This window comes from Littorina saxatilis, linkage group LG5 (assembly GCF_037325665.1).
Source record: "Littorina saxatilis isolate snail1 linkage group LG5, US_GU_Lsax_2.0, whole genome shotgun sequence".
Taxonomy (NCBI): domain Eukaryota; kingdom Metazoa; phylum Mollusca; class Gastropoda; order Littorinimorpha; family Littorinidae; genus Littorina; species Littorina saxatilis.
The window spans coordinates 18,246,449-18,264,040 of record NC_090249.1 but is presented as its reverse complement, the minus strand read 5'-3'; the positions used below and the strand labels follow the sequence as shown (position 1 = coordinate 18,264,040).

General features: G+C 39.9%; 1 protein-coding gene across 5 annotated transcripts in view; it reads right to left on the bottom strand.

The window, feature by feature from the left end:
• The window catches only part of LOC138966464 (dynein axonemal intermediate chain 3-like), a 37,127-nt gene that overhangs the window by 19,311 nt on the left and 224 nt on the right, over positions 1 to 17,592 (bottom strand). For 2 of the 5 annotated variants that reach the window (XM_070338718.1, XM_070338722.1), the window contains exons 2-8: positions 16,477 to 16,620; positions 15,578 to 15,887; positions 14,206 to 14,235; positions 11,737 to 11,808; positions 10,051 to 10,238; positions 5,409 to 5,513; positions 771 to 926 (exon numbers count right to left, since the gene is read on the bottom strand). In XM_070338718.1, coding sequence (XP_070194819.1) covers positions 771 to 926; positions 5,409 to 5,513; positions 10,051 to 10,238; positions 11,737 to 11,808; positions 14,206 to 14,235; positions 15,578 to 15,887; positions 16,477 to 16,557 — 942 coding nt within the window. In that variant the 5' untranslated portion in view covers positions 16,558 to 16,620. Of the gene's footprint in view, positions 1 to 770; positions 927 to 5,408; positions 5,514 to 10,050; positions 10,239 to 11,736; positions 11,809 to 14,205; positions 14,236 to 15,577; positions 15,888 to 16,476; positions 16,642 to 17,592 lie in introns of all 5 variants that reach the window. The other 3 variants (XM_070338720.1, XM_070338719.1, XM_070338721.1) reach the window with 3 other exon arrangements.

The window sequence follows — 17,592 nt, the reverse complement described above, 5'->3', positions numbered from 1 at the left end:
TGGCTGAGAGAAGAGCAGTTCTTCGATTTTCCTATCTATATAATATTCATATCTTTTCTTTATCCTTCGACTGAATTCTACTGCCAGAAAAAGAAAAGAAGCCAATGGTAATCATACAATTGCATGCAAGTGGTTTTCACCATCTTAGTGAACATGCAACCTCCTCAAGAACAGGAACCTAACAGTGGGTACTACATGACCTAGGCCAACACAGTCTCTCAATCCTCTGCCCCTTGTCCTTGAACTGTTCACAGCAGGCTGACAGTATCATCTGGGTCTACTTACCCTGCCTAGCAAGTGCAACAGAGGTTGAAGGGGAGCAACTCTTCTCAGATAATTTTATGAACAGGAGCAGTAATTACCTCCCATTTAATACTATTACAGCCAACCCTGCCCTGGCAACCACCTCTCAAATACGACCACCTGCCCATCACTACCACCCCAAAGGATCCTGATGATTTTTTATTTTATTTCATATATGATTCACCTTTGCATAGCAACCATGCCCCTATCTATAATTTCCATTTTTGGTGGATCCCTTGAGTGGTCATTTAGAGACAGGGTTGACTGCATGTACTTAGGAGTGTACACTTGTCAAAAATGTCCATCACAGTAGCTGTTAATTTGAATAAAATCATCATGACATTTTTGTCCACTTCATGCAGCTCTAGCAGCCAAAGTGATAATGTCAGACACTGTAATAAAGCCACAAAACTCTGTCAGTAAGGCTCAGAGAAAATAAGTCGATATAATTTAATTTCCAAGCAAACCTTTCCCCTGGTCTCCTGCACATTCTCCTCCTTGATCGCCTTCTCGCTGCCCAGTGACTTCCATTCCTTGGCCTCTGGGGGAGTGTAGGTGTAAACCACTTCCTCCTCTGCTTCCCCATCCTCTCCCTCCTCCCCCTCTCTCACTTCGTCTGGAGGCTGCAAGTCAAACGATATACTTTGCATGTTTTCGTAAAGAGCAGTTTTTTCATAAGCAGAATGTTGTCATGAGGATGACTGTGAGTCTTATATTTTCGTAAGATCTAAGAAACAAAAGGACATATTAAGCGTTCTAAATAGAGAATAGAAGGAATGGGTGGCCGAGTGGTAACGCACTTGCGCTCGGAAGCGAGAGGTTGCGAGTTCGACCCTGGGTCAGGGCGTCAGCAATTTTCTCCCCCCTTTCCTAACCTAGAGGTCCTTTGTCGCTGCCCTACACGCCACCAGGCGTGAAAGGCAGTAAGTAAGTTTCCTAACCTAGGTGGTGGGTTCAAGTGCTAGTCTTTCGGATGAGACGAAAAACCGAGGTCCCTTCGTGTACACTACATTGGGGTGTGCACGTTAAAGATCCCACGATTGACAAAAGGGTCTTTCCTGGCAAAATTGTATAGGCATAGATAAAAAATGTCCACCAAAATACCCGTGTGACTTGGAATAATAGGCCGTGCAAAGTAGGATATGCGCCGAAATGGCTGCGATCTGCTGGTCGATGTGAATGCGTGATGTATTGTGTAAAAAATTCCATCTCACACGGCATAAATAGATCCCTGCGCTTTGAGTCCGAGTCTGGAGATACGCGCGCGATATAAGACTTCATATAAAAAGAATATGACTGTGCAACAAGAGTAATCAAATGAGAGCTATGTGGACCCAGTCTCCTGGCACTTGACATAATAATAAGCATAGAAATGAACAAGTGACTTTCAGTTTTATCCTTTTTATGATAATTTTCATCTTATGCTTCCTTGTAGTTGTAATACATGTCTGATTTTTAAAAGCAGAAATTAAGTTGTCATTAACATGATTTTCCTTAATGCTGGATTCCACTGCAGTTTGTGTTTAATATATTAATTAGCAATAAGCTGTAAACATTTCTTTGGAGGACATAATCTTTGTATCACATTCCTGTGTTACCAGATTTTACTCGTGCATTATTAGCTCTAAAGGTAAAATGAACTTTTCCATATAAGTAAACTAGAAGTAGAAATTTAATCATTTTCTCCAGCCTGTAAGTTTTAATGTTCTTATTTTTATGCACAACAACATGAACATCCGTATTAAAGAAAATGCGATTAGAAAAGCATCTGAGGATAAACTTATACCAGTATTGAAAACATTAGAGATAAAGCAAGAGAAGCCATAACATGTTTCAATATGTGAAATGCGCAGTCAACAGAGTTGTGAAAATGTGTCTAGCTGTACAGAAACACACAGAGAGAGAGAGAGAGAGAGAGAGAGAGAGAGAGAGAGAGAGAGAGAGAGAGAGAGAGAGAGAGAGAGAGAGAGAGAGGGAGGGAGGGAGGGAGGGAGGGAGGGAGGGAGGGAGGGAGGGAGGGAGAGAGAGAGAGAGAGAGCGAGAGAGAGAGAGAGAGAGAGAGAGAGAGAGAGCGAGAGAGAGAGCGAGGAGAGAGAGCGAGGAGAGAGAGAGAGAGAGAGAGAGAGAGAGAGAGAGAGAGAGAGAGAGAGAGAGAAAGCGAGAGCGAGGAGAGCGAGAGAGCGAGGAGAGAGAGCAAGAGAGAGAGAGAGAGAGAGAGAGAGAGAGAGAGAGAGAGAGAGAGAGAGAGAGAGAGAGAGAGAGAGAAAGCGAGAGCGAGAGAGCGAGGAGAGCGAGAGAGCGAGGAGAGAGAGAGAGCGAGAGAGAGAGAGAGAGAGAGAGCAAGAGAGAGAGAGAGAGAGAGAGAGAGAGAGAGAGAGAGAGAGAGAGAGAGAGAGAGAGGAGAAAGCGAGAGAGCGAGGAGAGAGAGAGAGAGAGAGAGAGAGAGAGAGAGAGAGAGAGAGAGAGAGAGAGAGAGAGAGAGAGAGAGAGAGAAAGCGAGGAGAGAGAGCGAGGAGAGAGAGAGAGAGCGCGAGAGAGAGAGCGAGAGAGAGAGAGAGAGAGAGAGAGAGAGAGAGAGTCAGAGAGAGAAAGCGAGAGCGAGAGAGCGAGGAGAGAGAGAGAGCGAGAGAGAGAGAGAGAGAGAGAGAGAGCAAGAGAGAGAGAGAGAGAGAGAGAGAGAGAGAGAGAGAGAGAGAGAGAGAGAGAGAGAGAGAGAGAGAGAGAGAGAGAGAAAGCGAGAGCGAGAGAGCGAGGAGAGAGAGAGAGCGAGAGAGAGAGAGAGAGAGAGAGAGAGAAAGAGAGAGAGAGAGAAAGCGAGAGCGAGAGAGCGAGAAGAGAGAGCGAGAAGAGAGAGCGCGAGAGAGAGAGAGAGAGAGAGAGAGAGAGAGCGAGAGAGAGAGAGAGAGAGAGAGAGAGAGAGAGAGAGAGAGAGAGAGAGAGAGAGAGAGAGAGAAAGAGAGGGGGGGGGACACACACACACAAACAGATATATACAGGAGAGAACAGTACCACATGAAACAGTGATGCGGATGCATGCACATGCACGTGGGACTATTGACACAAAATGATGGCACATGCCATCAAAAGATAACACACAATGTGAAATTGGTGATAGTTCAGAATCTTTACATCAAAAGTGATGATGCATGTGATGTTATTTTGTCCACATGTTGCAACTTAAGCATCCTGATCCTCCACACACATAACAAACAGTATACAAATGTAGGCAAAGAAACTTACTGGGGTCTCACCATGTGGCTTTTTAAAAATAAGTAACAATAAAAAGTCTTATAATCAAAGTTTTTCATCAACAATATCCCCCACACCAAACTCAAAACAGCAGGTCAACGCTCATTTTCTTTCCAAGCACCTAGCCAATGGAACACACTACCTCTCCCCCTCCGTCAACAACAGTCCCTCGAATCATTCAAATCTGCACTCAAGACATTCCTTTTTTCCAAATAATCCATGCATTCTACACTGCCCACCCCCATCCCACCCTGAATAACTGTACATATTTAATGGTTGATGGTGTGTGTGTGTTAATGACTTTAAGTCTCCGTGTGTGTGAATGAGTGTGTGTGAATGAGTGTGTGTGCGCCTTGGGTCGCCTGTTAATTTGGTGAGACATGTGCACGTTACAAATATTCGTGTTATTATTATTATTATATGAGTGTGCATGAGTTGTTAATGCGAAAGAATGTGTACACGTGTATGAGCTAGTGCGCCTTGAGTCGCCTTGTGGTGAGATATGTGCGCGTTATAAATTCTCGTATTATTATTATTATTATTATCACACCCTTAAAGTTTCATATTCCAAGCAAAGTAGAATATATCTTAGTAAAAAAGAAAAAAAAAGTATGGCCCTTCACTGATTTATCATAATACAAAAACTGACTTAACATGACCACTGTTACTTTTACATTGTTTTATCTTTTGAAGCACAAAGTAGGACAAACAGTAACAGAGTCTGAATGATAAAGACATTTTGCAAAGGTTCTTTTTCTTGAAAAGGACAAACTACAAACCACCCTCAGCTTTTTAGTTAACTAAATTAACTCAACTGCAAACCAAAGTCCAAACCTGTCAGAACCCATCAAGAAACACGGAACAAAGAATCAGAAATTTAATTGCTGGTAACAATATCAATATCAACAATATTAATTAGTGTGCTTAATTGCTTCATTTTACTACAACGTTCAGTGACTTCATTCCATGCCACCTTACAAGATCTGAAATGGCTACCAAAGCTTCACATTTGTCAAACTTTCAGTCATACAATTGCCTGTTGTATACATTGTTTGGGTGGCCGAGTGGTAACGCACTTGCGCGCGGAAGCGAGAGGTTGCGAGTTCGACCCTGGGTCAGGGCGTTAGCAATTTTCTCCCCCCTTTCCTAACCTAGGTGGTGGGTTCAAGTGCTAGTCTTTCGGATGAGACGAAAAACCGAGGTCCCTTCGTTGTACACTACATTGGGGTGTGCACGTTAAAGATCCCACGATTGACAAAAGGTTCTTTCCTGGCAAAATTGTATAGGCATAGATAAAAAAATAATGTCCACCAAAATACCCGTGTGACTTGGAATATTAGGCCGTGAAAAGTAGGATATGCGCCGAAATGGCTGCGATCTGCTGGTCGATGTGAATGCGTGATGTATTGTGTAAAAAATTCCATCTCACATGGCATACATAGATCCCTGCGCCTTGAGTCCGAGTCTGGAGATACGCGCGCGTTATAAGACTTCATATAATAATTGTTTGTTTACTTTTCAGACTCCTAAATCAATCATTTTGTGAATGGTTTGTTTTATATATAAAACTTCCATAAATTAAAAACTGCTAGAGGACAATACGTCAGCGATCCGTTTTGAAAATATGCACAAGTCCAAATGTCCTGGCCTCAAAATAATGTTCTGTCAGAAAAACTCCTGCATGTCATTAACTATTAGACGGTCAACCAGCCAGGGGTCAGTCCAACAATCAAATCAGTATGTATCAGTGCATGACCGAAGACCAAGGCCTATATGAGAAGAACACTGATTATTCCTTTCTGTTTTTGAGTGGAAAACACTAAAGGCTATGGCAGCAACAAGATATAATTACTCACATTGAGGATGAGTTCTTTCGCCTCCTCGGTGAGTGCAATGTAGAAGTTCTGCCCGTACTTGAACTCGCAGTCGTACACAATCAGAATCTCATCCCCAGGGTAATCCTGCAGTGCAAAAGAAACACCAGCGCTCAGATTAATCAATTACATTTGAAGAAGAATTAAGAAGAAGACGATTATTAAATCACATTTAAAACCGAATGAATGGGTATTGGGGAATATACTCATTCCCAAAAGCTACAGTGCTACCTGTGATGAAAGGACACCCTTGGGACCAGCTAAACGTGTCCCTACATTGCAGGTGGCCTGTCATGACAGGTATATTTTGGTAGAGATAATAGACAAAGGGACCCCAGAATGTGTCCTTTTAAGGGAGGTGTCCTCTCATCAGAGGTACCCCGTACGAAACGTTCTTATAAGAAATTGGACCCAATTTCATATAAGATTCTTATAAGAGTCTTGTATGACAATTTCATATATGTGGCTTATAGGTATTTTAAATGCAAATGAGGTAAATTCTTATAAGAAACTTATATGAATCATATATGAACCTACAACCTGAGCTCATATAGGTCTCTTATATGAATCTTATATTCTCTTATAAGAAAGCTATAGGTCTCTTATATGAAATGTTCATATATGAGACTTATAAGAATCTTATATGAAACCTACATCTCCCTTATAGGATTCTTATATGTCTCATATATGATATTTATATGTCTCATACTAGACACACGACCTTGACCTACATTTGTGTTTACAAAGGAAATAACACCTGCTTAACCCAATTTAACTGTCTTGACTTTGAATTATAATGAATCCATTTGCAAAATACCTTTTGGTTCAGTATATATACATATCTTTACTGAAGTTGTGTTTATTTTGAGGGCAAAAACAAACAGATCTCTAAATCACTGGTCACAAGAAGAGGAGTAAGACATGCATTGTCCTCTTCAAATCCAATACTTTGAAACTTGAAATTATGAACAAGAAACAACAAACAAGTTACAGCCACAAATACTTTTCTTGAATATGCACAGCTGTCACAGTTTCTTGTTGCTTGAACCAAAGTAGTGCTGGTAAACATGATTTGATCACCTGATGCAGAACCAGAACTGTAAAGTAAAACAAATAATGGAGGGAAATTCTGGATTTTGAATAAAAACACAAACCTGTCAGTGTCAAGCTGTTGGGTTGGTTGGGCTGCCAGCCACCCACAAACATCAGCATGACATAAACATTCTCTTCACATATTCATACATCAAGTCCAATTATTTCTGTAAGAACTTTGCATTTTAGTCCTGCTCTTTCACTGATTTTCTGCTAAACATCCTCACAGAGCTGCTGTCACAAAGATGGCCGTTCAGTCAGGGGGAGATAATGCTCAAGGCAAACCATCCACTTCCTGTTCATATATGAAACATATATGAAAGCCAGTATTGCCAGTAATTCAGCATTGTCCAATATTTTTTCTAAGTCCTGAATTCTCCTATGCAGAAACTAAGTGATGATTCATATAAGAGTCATATAAGATTCATATAAGAAACATATGTGAACAGCTCAGATCATGGGTCAATAAAGTGTTACACAGATGGTCAAAATTAAAGTACAAGATATTGCACTGGAAGTGGAACTACACTGTTGCTTAGTGTCTGTATGAAGCTACAAGGTGAAAATAGAAAAAGAAAAACACGATTCTTGACTTTGATGGGCTTTTTCTGCTCGTAAGCACACATTCTTCCACTCATCACAGCATGCCCCATTATTGAGTTTAAAACACCAATTAAATTTTTTTTGAATAAAACTCACAATTTTACAATAAGAATTTAGAGACCTGAATCAATTAGGTATATCCTACTTAGTTTGACTTTTGAGAAACTAAGTAATTACACATTTAATTGAATCAGTCAGACAGACGGAGACATTAAGAGAGACAGACAGAGGGCAAACAGAAATCTGAGAAAGAAACCCCTTTAAAAATGTTACCATGTTTGAAATGAAACATCGCAAGGTGAAGCCATAATTCATCACCTTTCAGTATGACGTCATGAGCGTGTTCCACACTTGAAATGACGTGTTTTTATCATGTTGTCAGCTGCACGGAGCTTGGAAGTATAATTTCCATTCAACGATCTGAGTTTGTTAAGTTTTAGCCTATTTTCAATGTCAAACACCATGAAACTATATATATTTGGAATCAGAAAATGGTAAGGAATAGATAGAAGTTGTTTTTAAGTGTCTTTTTTCATAAATAAAGATAGTGGTTATTTATCGGTTTTCTTCATTTTTAAGCATAATTATCAATACAAAACAACAAAACTATATAGTTTTAGATACAGGACGCAATAGGGAATACACCAATATATTTTTTTTGTTTCAAATATTAGTTTTTAAAAATTTGAAAAAATGACATATTTCGAACAAACATTTCAATAACAAAACTTTAAGTGACCAAACTGAAATGCAATCCCATAATCCGGCCTAGATCTGAGATTGTGTGATAAGAAATAAGATCAAATTGATGAAAAACTGTAACTGTGAAAGTGCTGCCTCGACCTTTTGGCAAACGGTAAAATATGACGTCATCAAACTGTCCTATCAATAAACGGGAAAACCTTCTTTGAGAAAATCCAGTCAAAAATATCCATATCAAATTTCATAAAGATCCACTCCGTAGTTTTTGAGATATGATCTGCAGTGTGAAAAAACGCCCATAACGCCCAAAACGCAAATGATTTGGTCGTGTTCTGCTGATACTATAATGTTTTTCTTTCCTAAAACACACTATAATAGTAGCCTTTCCCAATGTCTATGCTAAAACTGACTTGTCTGTGTTGTCAATGATTTTGCTACAGTGTGAGAACACAATCTCACGCCCATAACGCTGTGACACGAAAACTTATTTGGTCGTGTTTTGCCGATACTGTAATGTCTTTCTTTCTTAAAACACACTATAATAGTAGCCCTTCCCAAATGCAATGCTAAAAATGACTGGTCTGTGTTGTCAATGATTTTCTGCGAGAATGCGATCTATCTGTTTGTCGCAAAGCCCGTGTGACACGAAAGTTATGAGCTGAAGACAAAATCTGCTGAGTGCAATTACGTTTCAGAAGATAGTTGTTTAAAACAGTTTATCACTCAGACACGCAAAGGAACACTATAACTTTATTATTCAGGCCATATTTGCTTTCCTTTGTCATGTATGCAAGTACTGGCCTTGGTTGAAGAAAGTGACCTGTCGCTGTGCAACAAATTTGTCGCCATTTTCCGCCGTGTTTTGTAAATAAAACGTGTTTACTACCCACACATACAAAACGATGCTGTTGTTTCTTTTTATTTTCTTATTGTTTGATTCATGCTTAGCAGTTTAGTATGCTTTGTTTTCTTCTCAATTCAATGGATGGCTATAAAATAAGCATTTAAATGTGAAGGTGTTAAAATGACCCATGATCTGAGCTGTTCATATATAAGAGAACTATAGGTTTCTGGAAGTGCAGGTTCTCATATATGATTCTTATATGAATCGGGGTCTTTTTCATATAAGAGACTTATAAGAAACCTATTCCTACAACTGACATACATAGCTTTTTACTTGTCATATATGAAACTTATATGTTTCTTATAAGAAACTTATAGGTTTCTTATATGTCTCTTATATGTTCATATATGTTCATTTCGTACGGGACCACTGTACTGGGAATTTCTCCTTGATCTTCTTTCACTTTTAGGAATGCATGTGATTATTCTAAACATGCGTAAGCTGTACAAATTAAATCAGAAATAATACCTCAGTCAAGTCAGTTAACAAAGAAATGTAGGTGAACGCTCCTGCCTTTTAATTAAGATTGCCAAACAAATGGGAAAATGTAGGACCTAAAAGCAGAGTAATCATACACTTAAGACACAGTTACAAATGTCATAAGCACAAAATCTGTGACAATGAAAAGTCTAAAAGGAGGATGATAAAATCTAATAAAAGCCTTTTAAAAAGAAAATCAGACAAAACAGGGTCTACCTATCATATGAGTAAAAATCTTAAATCAGGATGGTCTCAAAAGCAAAAGGGTTGTTGTACAGTGGAACCCTCTTGTTGTCACCTCCAAATTAATCTGAGACAATCAGGAGGGTCTGTCTTAAAATGGAGGTATTTACTAACAGAGGTTAATGAACAGGAAATCTTAAAAAATAAGGTCTTAAAACTAAAAGGGAGGGAGTCTTAAATTGGGGGGGGGGGGGGGCCTTAAAAGGAGGGTTCCACTGTATATAACTGGAGACACAGTTACTTACACATGTCAAAAGCACAAAATCTCTGAAAATCAAGTCTAAAAGTAGGATGAATCTTATAAAAACCTTATAAAAACAAAATCTTAGAAAACAAGGTCTTCATATGACTGTGAGTAAAAAGTTAAATGAGGGGGTCTACCAAGTCAAATTAAGGGGTGTTGTACAGCGGAACTCCCAGGCCTTTTTATGATCTCCAAACATGTGAAAAAATGGGGTCTTAAAAAAAAGTCTTAAAATGGAGGTAAGTTTTCAGAGGTTAATATGAACAGAAAATCTGACAAAATAAGGTTTTACATTGGAGAGGGGGGGAGGGGGGGTGTCATAAAAGGGGGGTTCCACTGTTAAGTGTTCAACATACGATCATCTGCTGCTTGAAGGCGCTGAAGTCAGAGATGGCGGCCCTCATGCGCATGTCATCGATGATCTCCTGCTTGGTGATGATCTTGATGGGGTTGTCCTCCGTCACGTCCACGTCGCACTGGCAGTGGAAGATTTCCTGTGTCTGGGCCGTCATGAACAGCGGGGCGCAGTTCTCTGGCAGCTTGCCTGCAAATGCAACAGTGATTTGTTTCATAATAGTCTAAATAGCCGATGTTCAGAAATAACTCTGTTGGGTTTGTAAAAGTTGTAAAAGGTTGTTTGTTTGTTTTGTTCATGGTCTCAAACTCCCACGGCTTTTACGCGTATGACAGTTTTTTGCCCGCCATTTTGGGGGAATCATGCTGGGTATTTTTTTGTTTCTATAACCCACCGAACTCTGACATGGATTACAGGATCTTTTTCATGCACACTTGGTCTTGTGCTTGCCTGTACACACGAAGGGGGAAAAGGCACTATTAGGTCTGCACATAAGTTGACCTACGAGATCTGAAAAAATCTCCACCCTAAACCCACCTGTTGGCCGCGGCTGGGATTTGAACTCAAGACCTTCCAATTAGGAGGCCAATGTCTTATCCACTAGGCCTCTGCACCTGTCTTGTAAAAGAGTGAATACCCTTGTTTTTTCTTGGACAAATAAATTCACATGTGCTCCTGTCCACGTGTTTTAGCCAGACACATGACCCCTCACTAGTGACTGGCCTGTGGATTGTTTGTCCCAGTAAAAGCAAGGGTATTCACTCTTTCACAACCCATACAAACCCGCCAGAGTTGCATGTCTGGAATTGATCTATTCTACCTAGATGCAGAATGGGCTTTCATCTTCTTCCTCTTGTATGCTGATGGGCTGAAACTCCCACAATCTTGTCGTGTATGACTGTTTTTACATTCCCCCCCCCCCCCCCCCACCCCATTCAGCCACCCATATGCTGCTTTCGGGAGGGGCGGGAGGGAGGAATAAATCAATAATGGGGTAGAATGCATGGGCTTTAACAGCTATCCTGCAAATTCTAAAATAATTACCTCCATGAACTTTATTTTGGTCAAAATCTCTGACTGTTTTACCTGCAATGTTCACGTCTCATACATGTATAATCATATTGACTTTCAGATTCATAGTGGTGTCATGATAGGATTAGCATTGCTTTTACTCACAAACCATGATAAACATACATTCTTACTCAGCAGAAGAAAATTGGTATTGTGGATGCATACTAATAATGACCGTACATTTGTTGTTTACAAGAATGAAACAAAAACAAATGACAGAAAATCTTAGCTGTGCACCTACACTTGACATATCATGTCTAAAATGTCTTTGTGCACTGAAGGTTGGCCTAGTGGTAAGGCGTCCGCCCCGTGATCGGGAGGTCGTGGGTTCGAACCCCGGCCGGGTCATACCTAAGACTTTGAAATTGGCAATCTAGTGGCTGCTCCGCCTGGCGTCTGGCATTATGGGGTTAGTGCTAGGACTGGTTGGTCCGGTGTCAGAATAATGTGACTGGGTGAGACATGAAGCCTGTGCTGCGACTTCTGTCTTGTCTGTGGCGCACGTTATATGTCAAAGCAGCACCGCCCTGATATGGCCCTTCGTGGTCGGCTGGGCGTAAAGCAAACAAACAAACAAACAAAAATTTGTGCACTGAAATACTGTGTTTTGTCTCACCGTCATCTTTCTCTTCCTCATCTCCAGTGGGGGGTGGAGGTTCTGGTTTAGGTTCCTCCTTGGCTTTTTTACCTGTAACATCAAGGTCATTATTATTACCTTTCTCATCGTTGTCATTTTCAATAAGACTTTGCTGTTAGAATTAGTTTCTTTGGTGGGTTTTTTCACAATATTATCCAAGGTGTCAAATAACAGATAGGCAGGAAAACAAACTATTTTTGTAAAACATATAATTGTATCTGAAGAACTAAGTTGAATGCAGAAAATCCTTCCAGAGTTTTGTATGGTATTAATGTAAGGCAATTAATGAACTGCTTTTTAAAAATTTTTTTTAAAGCTTTGCCACTGTTGTTAGTGTTGGCGTTTCAAAATAATCTATTGACTGACACTTTCATTTGTAACTGTTTATAATCCTTTGCATCATATTTTATATGAAACAAAAAGAGCTAACTAAAAAAAATGCATCAGGCATTTGATTTAAAACTATGAAACTTAGTTGAGACAGTACTACAGTTCCCCAAATACATCTACACTGTGACAGACACACAAAACAACAATATGGATAGCCACAGCAACACAACCACAACAACACTAACACTCCATGCACATATACTTTTCCTGATACACACGTACAGTACAAATATATGTGACCCTCCACCACGAAATGAGTCGCATGTCACCTCGCGCGGTTCTGCGCTAGGCTTAATAAAAGTCCGGGGAGTGTCTGATAACAGTGTGAGGGTCACCTTAGTCACAGGCTTATAACTCAAACAGTTTTTGCTCTTTTCTAAAACGGTTTTCACCACTGGATAGAGCATAAAAAAACTCTTCAGAAAAATGTAAAAATCTGAAAATCATGCAAAGGTGACATGCGACTCATTCTGTGGTGGAGGGTCACATATGCACTTCACACAAAGCAGTAAAATTACCTACGTTTACCACAAACTGTCTCACTGTTCCACAACGCATGCAACATTCAAATTAATTTAGCCTATACTGAAGCACACACCAACAAATCAAATTAAAATGTTAAAACATTTACATATAAAAATAACACCCTATCTTCCCAAAAACTCAAAACCAAGTGGAAAAGAGTTCACAAAGGGTCATCACTTATGGATATTATAAAATGTGTGGAGAATAACAAAATCTGCAGTGTCAAGGTCTTTAAATATATAGCTCAGTTGGTAGCGCGCTGGATTTGTATTCAGTTGGCCGCTGTCAGCGTGAGTTCGATCCCAGGTTCGGCGGAAATTTATTTCAGAGTCAACTTTGTGTGCAGACTCTCTTCGGTGTCCGAACCCTCCCCCCGTGTACACTACATTGGGTGTGCACGTTAAAGATCCCACGATTGACAAAAGGGTCTTTCCTGGCAAAATTGCTTAGGCACAGTTAATAATTGTCTACCTATACCCGTGTGACTTGGAATAATAGGCCGTGAAAGGTAAATATGCGCCGAAATGGCTGCAATCTACTGGCCGTATAAAATTTCATCTCACACGGCATCACTGCAGAGCGCCTAGAACTGTACCCACGGAATATGCGCGATATAAGCCTCATTGATTGATTGATTGATTAAAAAACAAACAAACGAAGAAGAAAAGACTTCTGGATTAAGAATTCTGACAATGTCCTGACACCTCTACATGTTGTGGTTGCCTGAAAAAGCCTTATCAAAAAGAAAACAAAAGTATATAGATTACCACAGATGACCACTCAACGTTTCAGCAAGAATTATTTAATACTAGCTCTCCTATCACAGCACTTGTTTTTAATGCTGCTAACATGCAAGACAACAGCATAAAATAGGGCCTTAGTAACGCTGATGGGGTCTATGTCGACCAAAAAAGTGGGATTCCCTGTAGGTGAAGTTCCTGGAGGGGGATTCCCTGTATACCACAGGATTAAGTTCCTGTGGCATGTCGCTGATATCGCTGAAAGTCACGTGATGCTTGGCGACATCGGTAAAATGTGATGTTTTTCAATCTTTTTTTATATTTCTTAGAAATTCGAGTATGGTTTGCAAGTTTTATTGAAAAACTCCACCCTGTGGGATTCCCTGTATACAGGGAATCCCCCTCCAGGAACTCCACCTACAGGGAATCCCACTCTTTTGGTCGACATAGACCCCATCAGCCTTAGTAACAACCACACAATTTAAGGCTGAGTTAGAAGCTAATTCGCACAAGACATTACCAGTTAGTTCAGCTTAACTGTAAGTCTCGCACCACTTCTTAATTAATGTTACAAAAAATCCACACACTTATAAAAGCTGCAAATTCTCAAGAACACCGCATGCACAGAGAAGCAAAAAATCTCTCCTGCGTCTGTCGATAACAGCAAATTAAATACAGACACCCCAGTATGGAATCAATAATTAAATGACACTGTCAAACTACAAGCCAATGCTAAGCAATCCTGTATATCAATTCACAACACTCTACTACACTATTCCATGGAAATACTTGCTTCCACCACTGCCTGGTTTTCCAGGTTCTGCTGAAATGTTGATATATTACAATGAAGAAAAATATTGTGACAAAAATGTACCTCTTTGCACACATGCTCATAAACATGTGCAAGCACAAACACACACATTACTCTGAAGGATAAATGTGGCTGCTCAATAAAATATGATTGAAAAAGAAAGGAAAAAACAGTACTTATATTTTATTTTATTTGTACCTCTGTATAGTGACAATTTTCGGGTGCGTTTTATTGAAGAGAAAAACAAGTCGCGTAAGGCAAAAATACAACATTTAGTCAAGCTGTCGAACTCACAGAATGAAACTAAACGCACTGCATTTTTTCAGTAAGACCGTATACTCGTAGCATCGTCAGTCCACCGCTCGTGGCAAAGGCAGTGAAATTGACAAGAAGAGCGGGGTAGTAGTTGCGCTGAGAAGGACAGCACGCTTTTCTTTATCTCTATTCTTTTTAAGTTTCTGAACTTGTTTTTAATCTAAACATATCATACCTATATGTTTTTGGAATCAGGAACCGACAAGGAATAAGATGAAATTGTTTTTAATCAATTTCGGAAAATTAATTTTAATCATAATTGTTATATTTTTAGTTTTCAGAGATTGTTTGTAATCCGAATATAACATATTTATATGTTTTTGAAATCAGAAAATGATGAAGAATAAGATAAACGTAATTTTGGATCGTTTTATAAAAAAATAATTTTAATTACAATTTTCAGATTTTTAATGACCAAAGTCATCAATTAATTTTTAAGCCTCCAAGCTGAAATGCAATACCAAAGTCCGGCCTTTGTCGAAGATTGCTTGGCCAAAATTTCAATAAATTTCATTGAAAAATGAGGGTGTGACAGTGCCGCCTCAACTTTTACAAAAAGCCGGATATGACGTCATCAAAGACATTTATCGAAAAAATTAAAAAAACGTCTGGGGATATCTTGCCCAGGAACTCTCATGTAAAATTTAATTAAGATCGGTCCAGTAGTTTACTCTGAATCACTCTACACACATGTACACACACACACACACGCACACACACACTTGACTGAATATAAAAAGTGGGGTGTAGTGGGGATAGAGCTGCATGTATAACTTGGTGGGAAAGGAAGAGAGAGATTGAGTGTGTTAATATACAAGTTGTACGTCTTTTGCATGATGTGTTTCTATAATCCACAGGACTGCGGAGATATAAAATCACCAAACAAGTATACATAGCAACTCAACAGTTCAACAAATGAATCAAAGAGATTTTGCAGGTCAGCAGCAGTCCACACAGTCAAATTGTGCCTGCAGTAAAACCAGTGAAGATTTCATCAGCAAAACCAGTGACTGACTCAACCATAAACGTTTCTCCTTACCTTTTTTGCCTTTCTCTGCCTTGCCCCCCTTGGCTGCCGGTTTGCCAGCAGGAGGCTGTGGGCTGGCACGACTTTTGGGACTTGCCGGTTTGCTGGTTGGCTTTGGGCTGCCCTTTCTCGGTGTTGCCGGCTTTTTTGGTGTTGCTGGCTTGTCTGCAGCTGCTGGCTTGTTTGCAGCTGCTGGCTTGTCTGCAGCTGCTGGCTTGTCTGCAGCTGCTGGCTTGTCTGCAGCTGCTGGCTTGTCTGCAGCTGCTGGCTTGTCTGCAGCTGCTGGCTTGTCTGCTGCTGGCTTGTCTGCTGCTGCTGTGTCCTGAATGATAAATACATAATTCATTTTCATTACTGTAAATAATATATATTATATATATATCCAATCACTGGGCAAGACAGTGGAAAGCTTTAAGCCAGGAAAAATTGATTTTGGCTGTAATCATTTTACGTTAAGCATTATTCGAAAGGTGTATGTAGCCATTGCATTCAGACTGTACAGTGGTACATGCGATGAAAGGACACCCTTGGGACCAGCCAAAAGTGTCCCTACCAGGGCCGGACTAACGGGGGGGTTATGGGGGTTGCCCTAGCCTAAACATGTACCTCACTTATTCAAAAAAATTTTTTACTATTGTTTATTTTATGCCGTTTCATGCAAGGAGCGACCATTTTCCTATCTCAGAATATGACCTACCCATGACCTACCCCACAAGGGGCTCTGCCCCTTGACCCCGCCCCCCTGGACCACCACTTGCAACCGCCCCCCTCCTCTTAGCCTAGTCCGGCCCTGCCTACATTGCAGGTGTCCTTTCATGACAGGTATACTTTGGTAGAGATAATATAAAAAGGGGGTGAGGGGTGGGGGTGGAGGGGTGGGAGACTTCTCATGAATAAAAAAAGGTACATACCTTCTCCTTCTCTTCTTCTTGTGCGGTTTCCTTCTCTTTGTCTGAGACCACAGGAGGAGGTGGTTGTTCTTCGTCTGCCATCTTGAAAGTCTGATGCACCAAATAGAGTTTCTATTCGATCTGTCCAAAGGTCTGCTCACAGATCTGCAGATTCAAGTGAACAATCTGCAATTACAGTTAGCATCTGGTGAAGATAGAGGCTTACATTCATATATAATGGCATGTATATATATAGTCATACTGCATGCCTGCTTTGAACGACTGGGGTTGAACATTATTTCAAGCAAGAAAAAATGGAGATTACTATGCAACATTTTGAGCAATATTTCTATGGCCACACAGTACGCTGCAACTTTATACAGTGAATACAGAGTCAAGTAAAAAAAAGATGCCTCGTGTTTCAGTAGTTAGGAGAACTGACATGACTGCTACATTAAATCCCAACACACACACAAAAAGCAAGAGGACTGCATGACAGTGACAGAAGAAGAAGAAGAAGAAGAAGAAGAAGAAGAAGAAGAAGAAGAAGAAGAAGAAGAAGAAGGCCCAGTTTGAATTTTCGTGTTATCGTCATAGCCCCAGCCTTAATTTACACACCACCACTACCGCATGTCGACTTGGCGGTTGATATCATTAATAAACAAAGTTTGTGTTAGAACAAAGAAAGGTTGTGCTTTAGTTATTCTGGACAACACGGCATGCTTTTATAACAGGCATAAGACTTTATACTTTACAAGTTTTGATAACCAAAGGTTCGTGGCACTTTCAATCAACATTTTCAGTAATCCAGCGCTAAGAGTAGGAGATGAGAGTCTCACATTGAGATCCACGGTGTCTCATGCATTCACAGCTTTGTTACGTCAGTGCAATTTACTCTATAATTCTTAACTCATGTCAAATGTACATTTTTCATTTAACTTTTAAGCAATGTATTGTATGTAAATTGATGATATGTTCTTACTTTCATTTTATTATAATCATGTAGTAGTAGTTTTCTTTACTTGCTTATTCTTTAGCAATTTTAGACTAGTCCCTCTTTAGGGCGAGGGCCAGATGTAAAAAAGCAGATCACTGCTTACTCTATTACCCTCGTTAAATAAAGAATTGTTCTTGTTC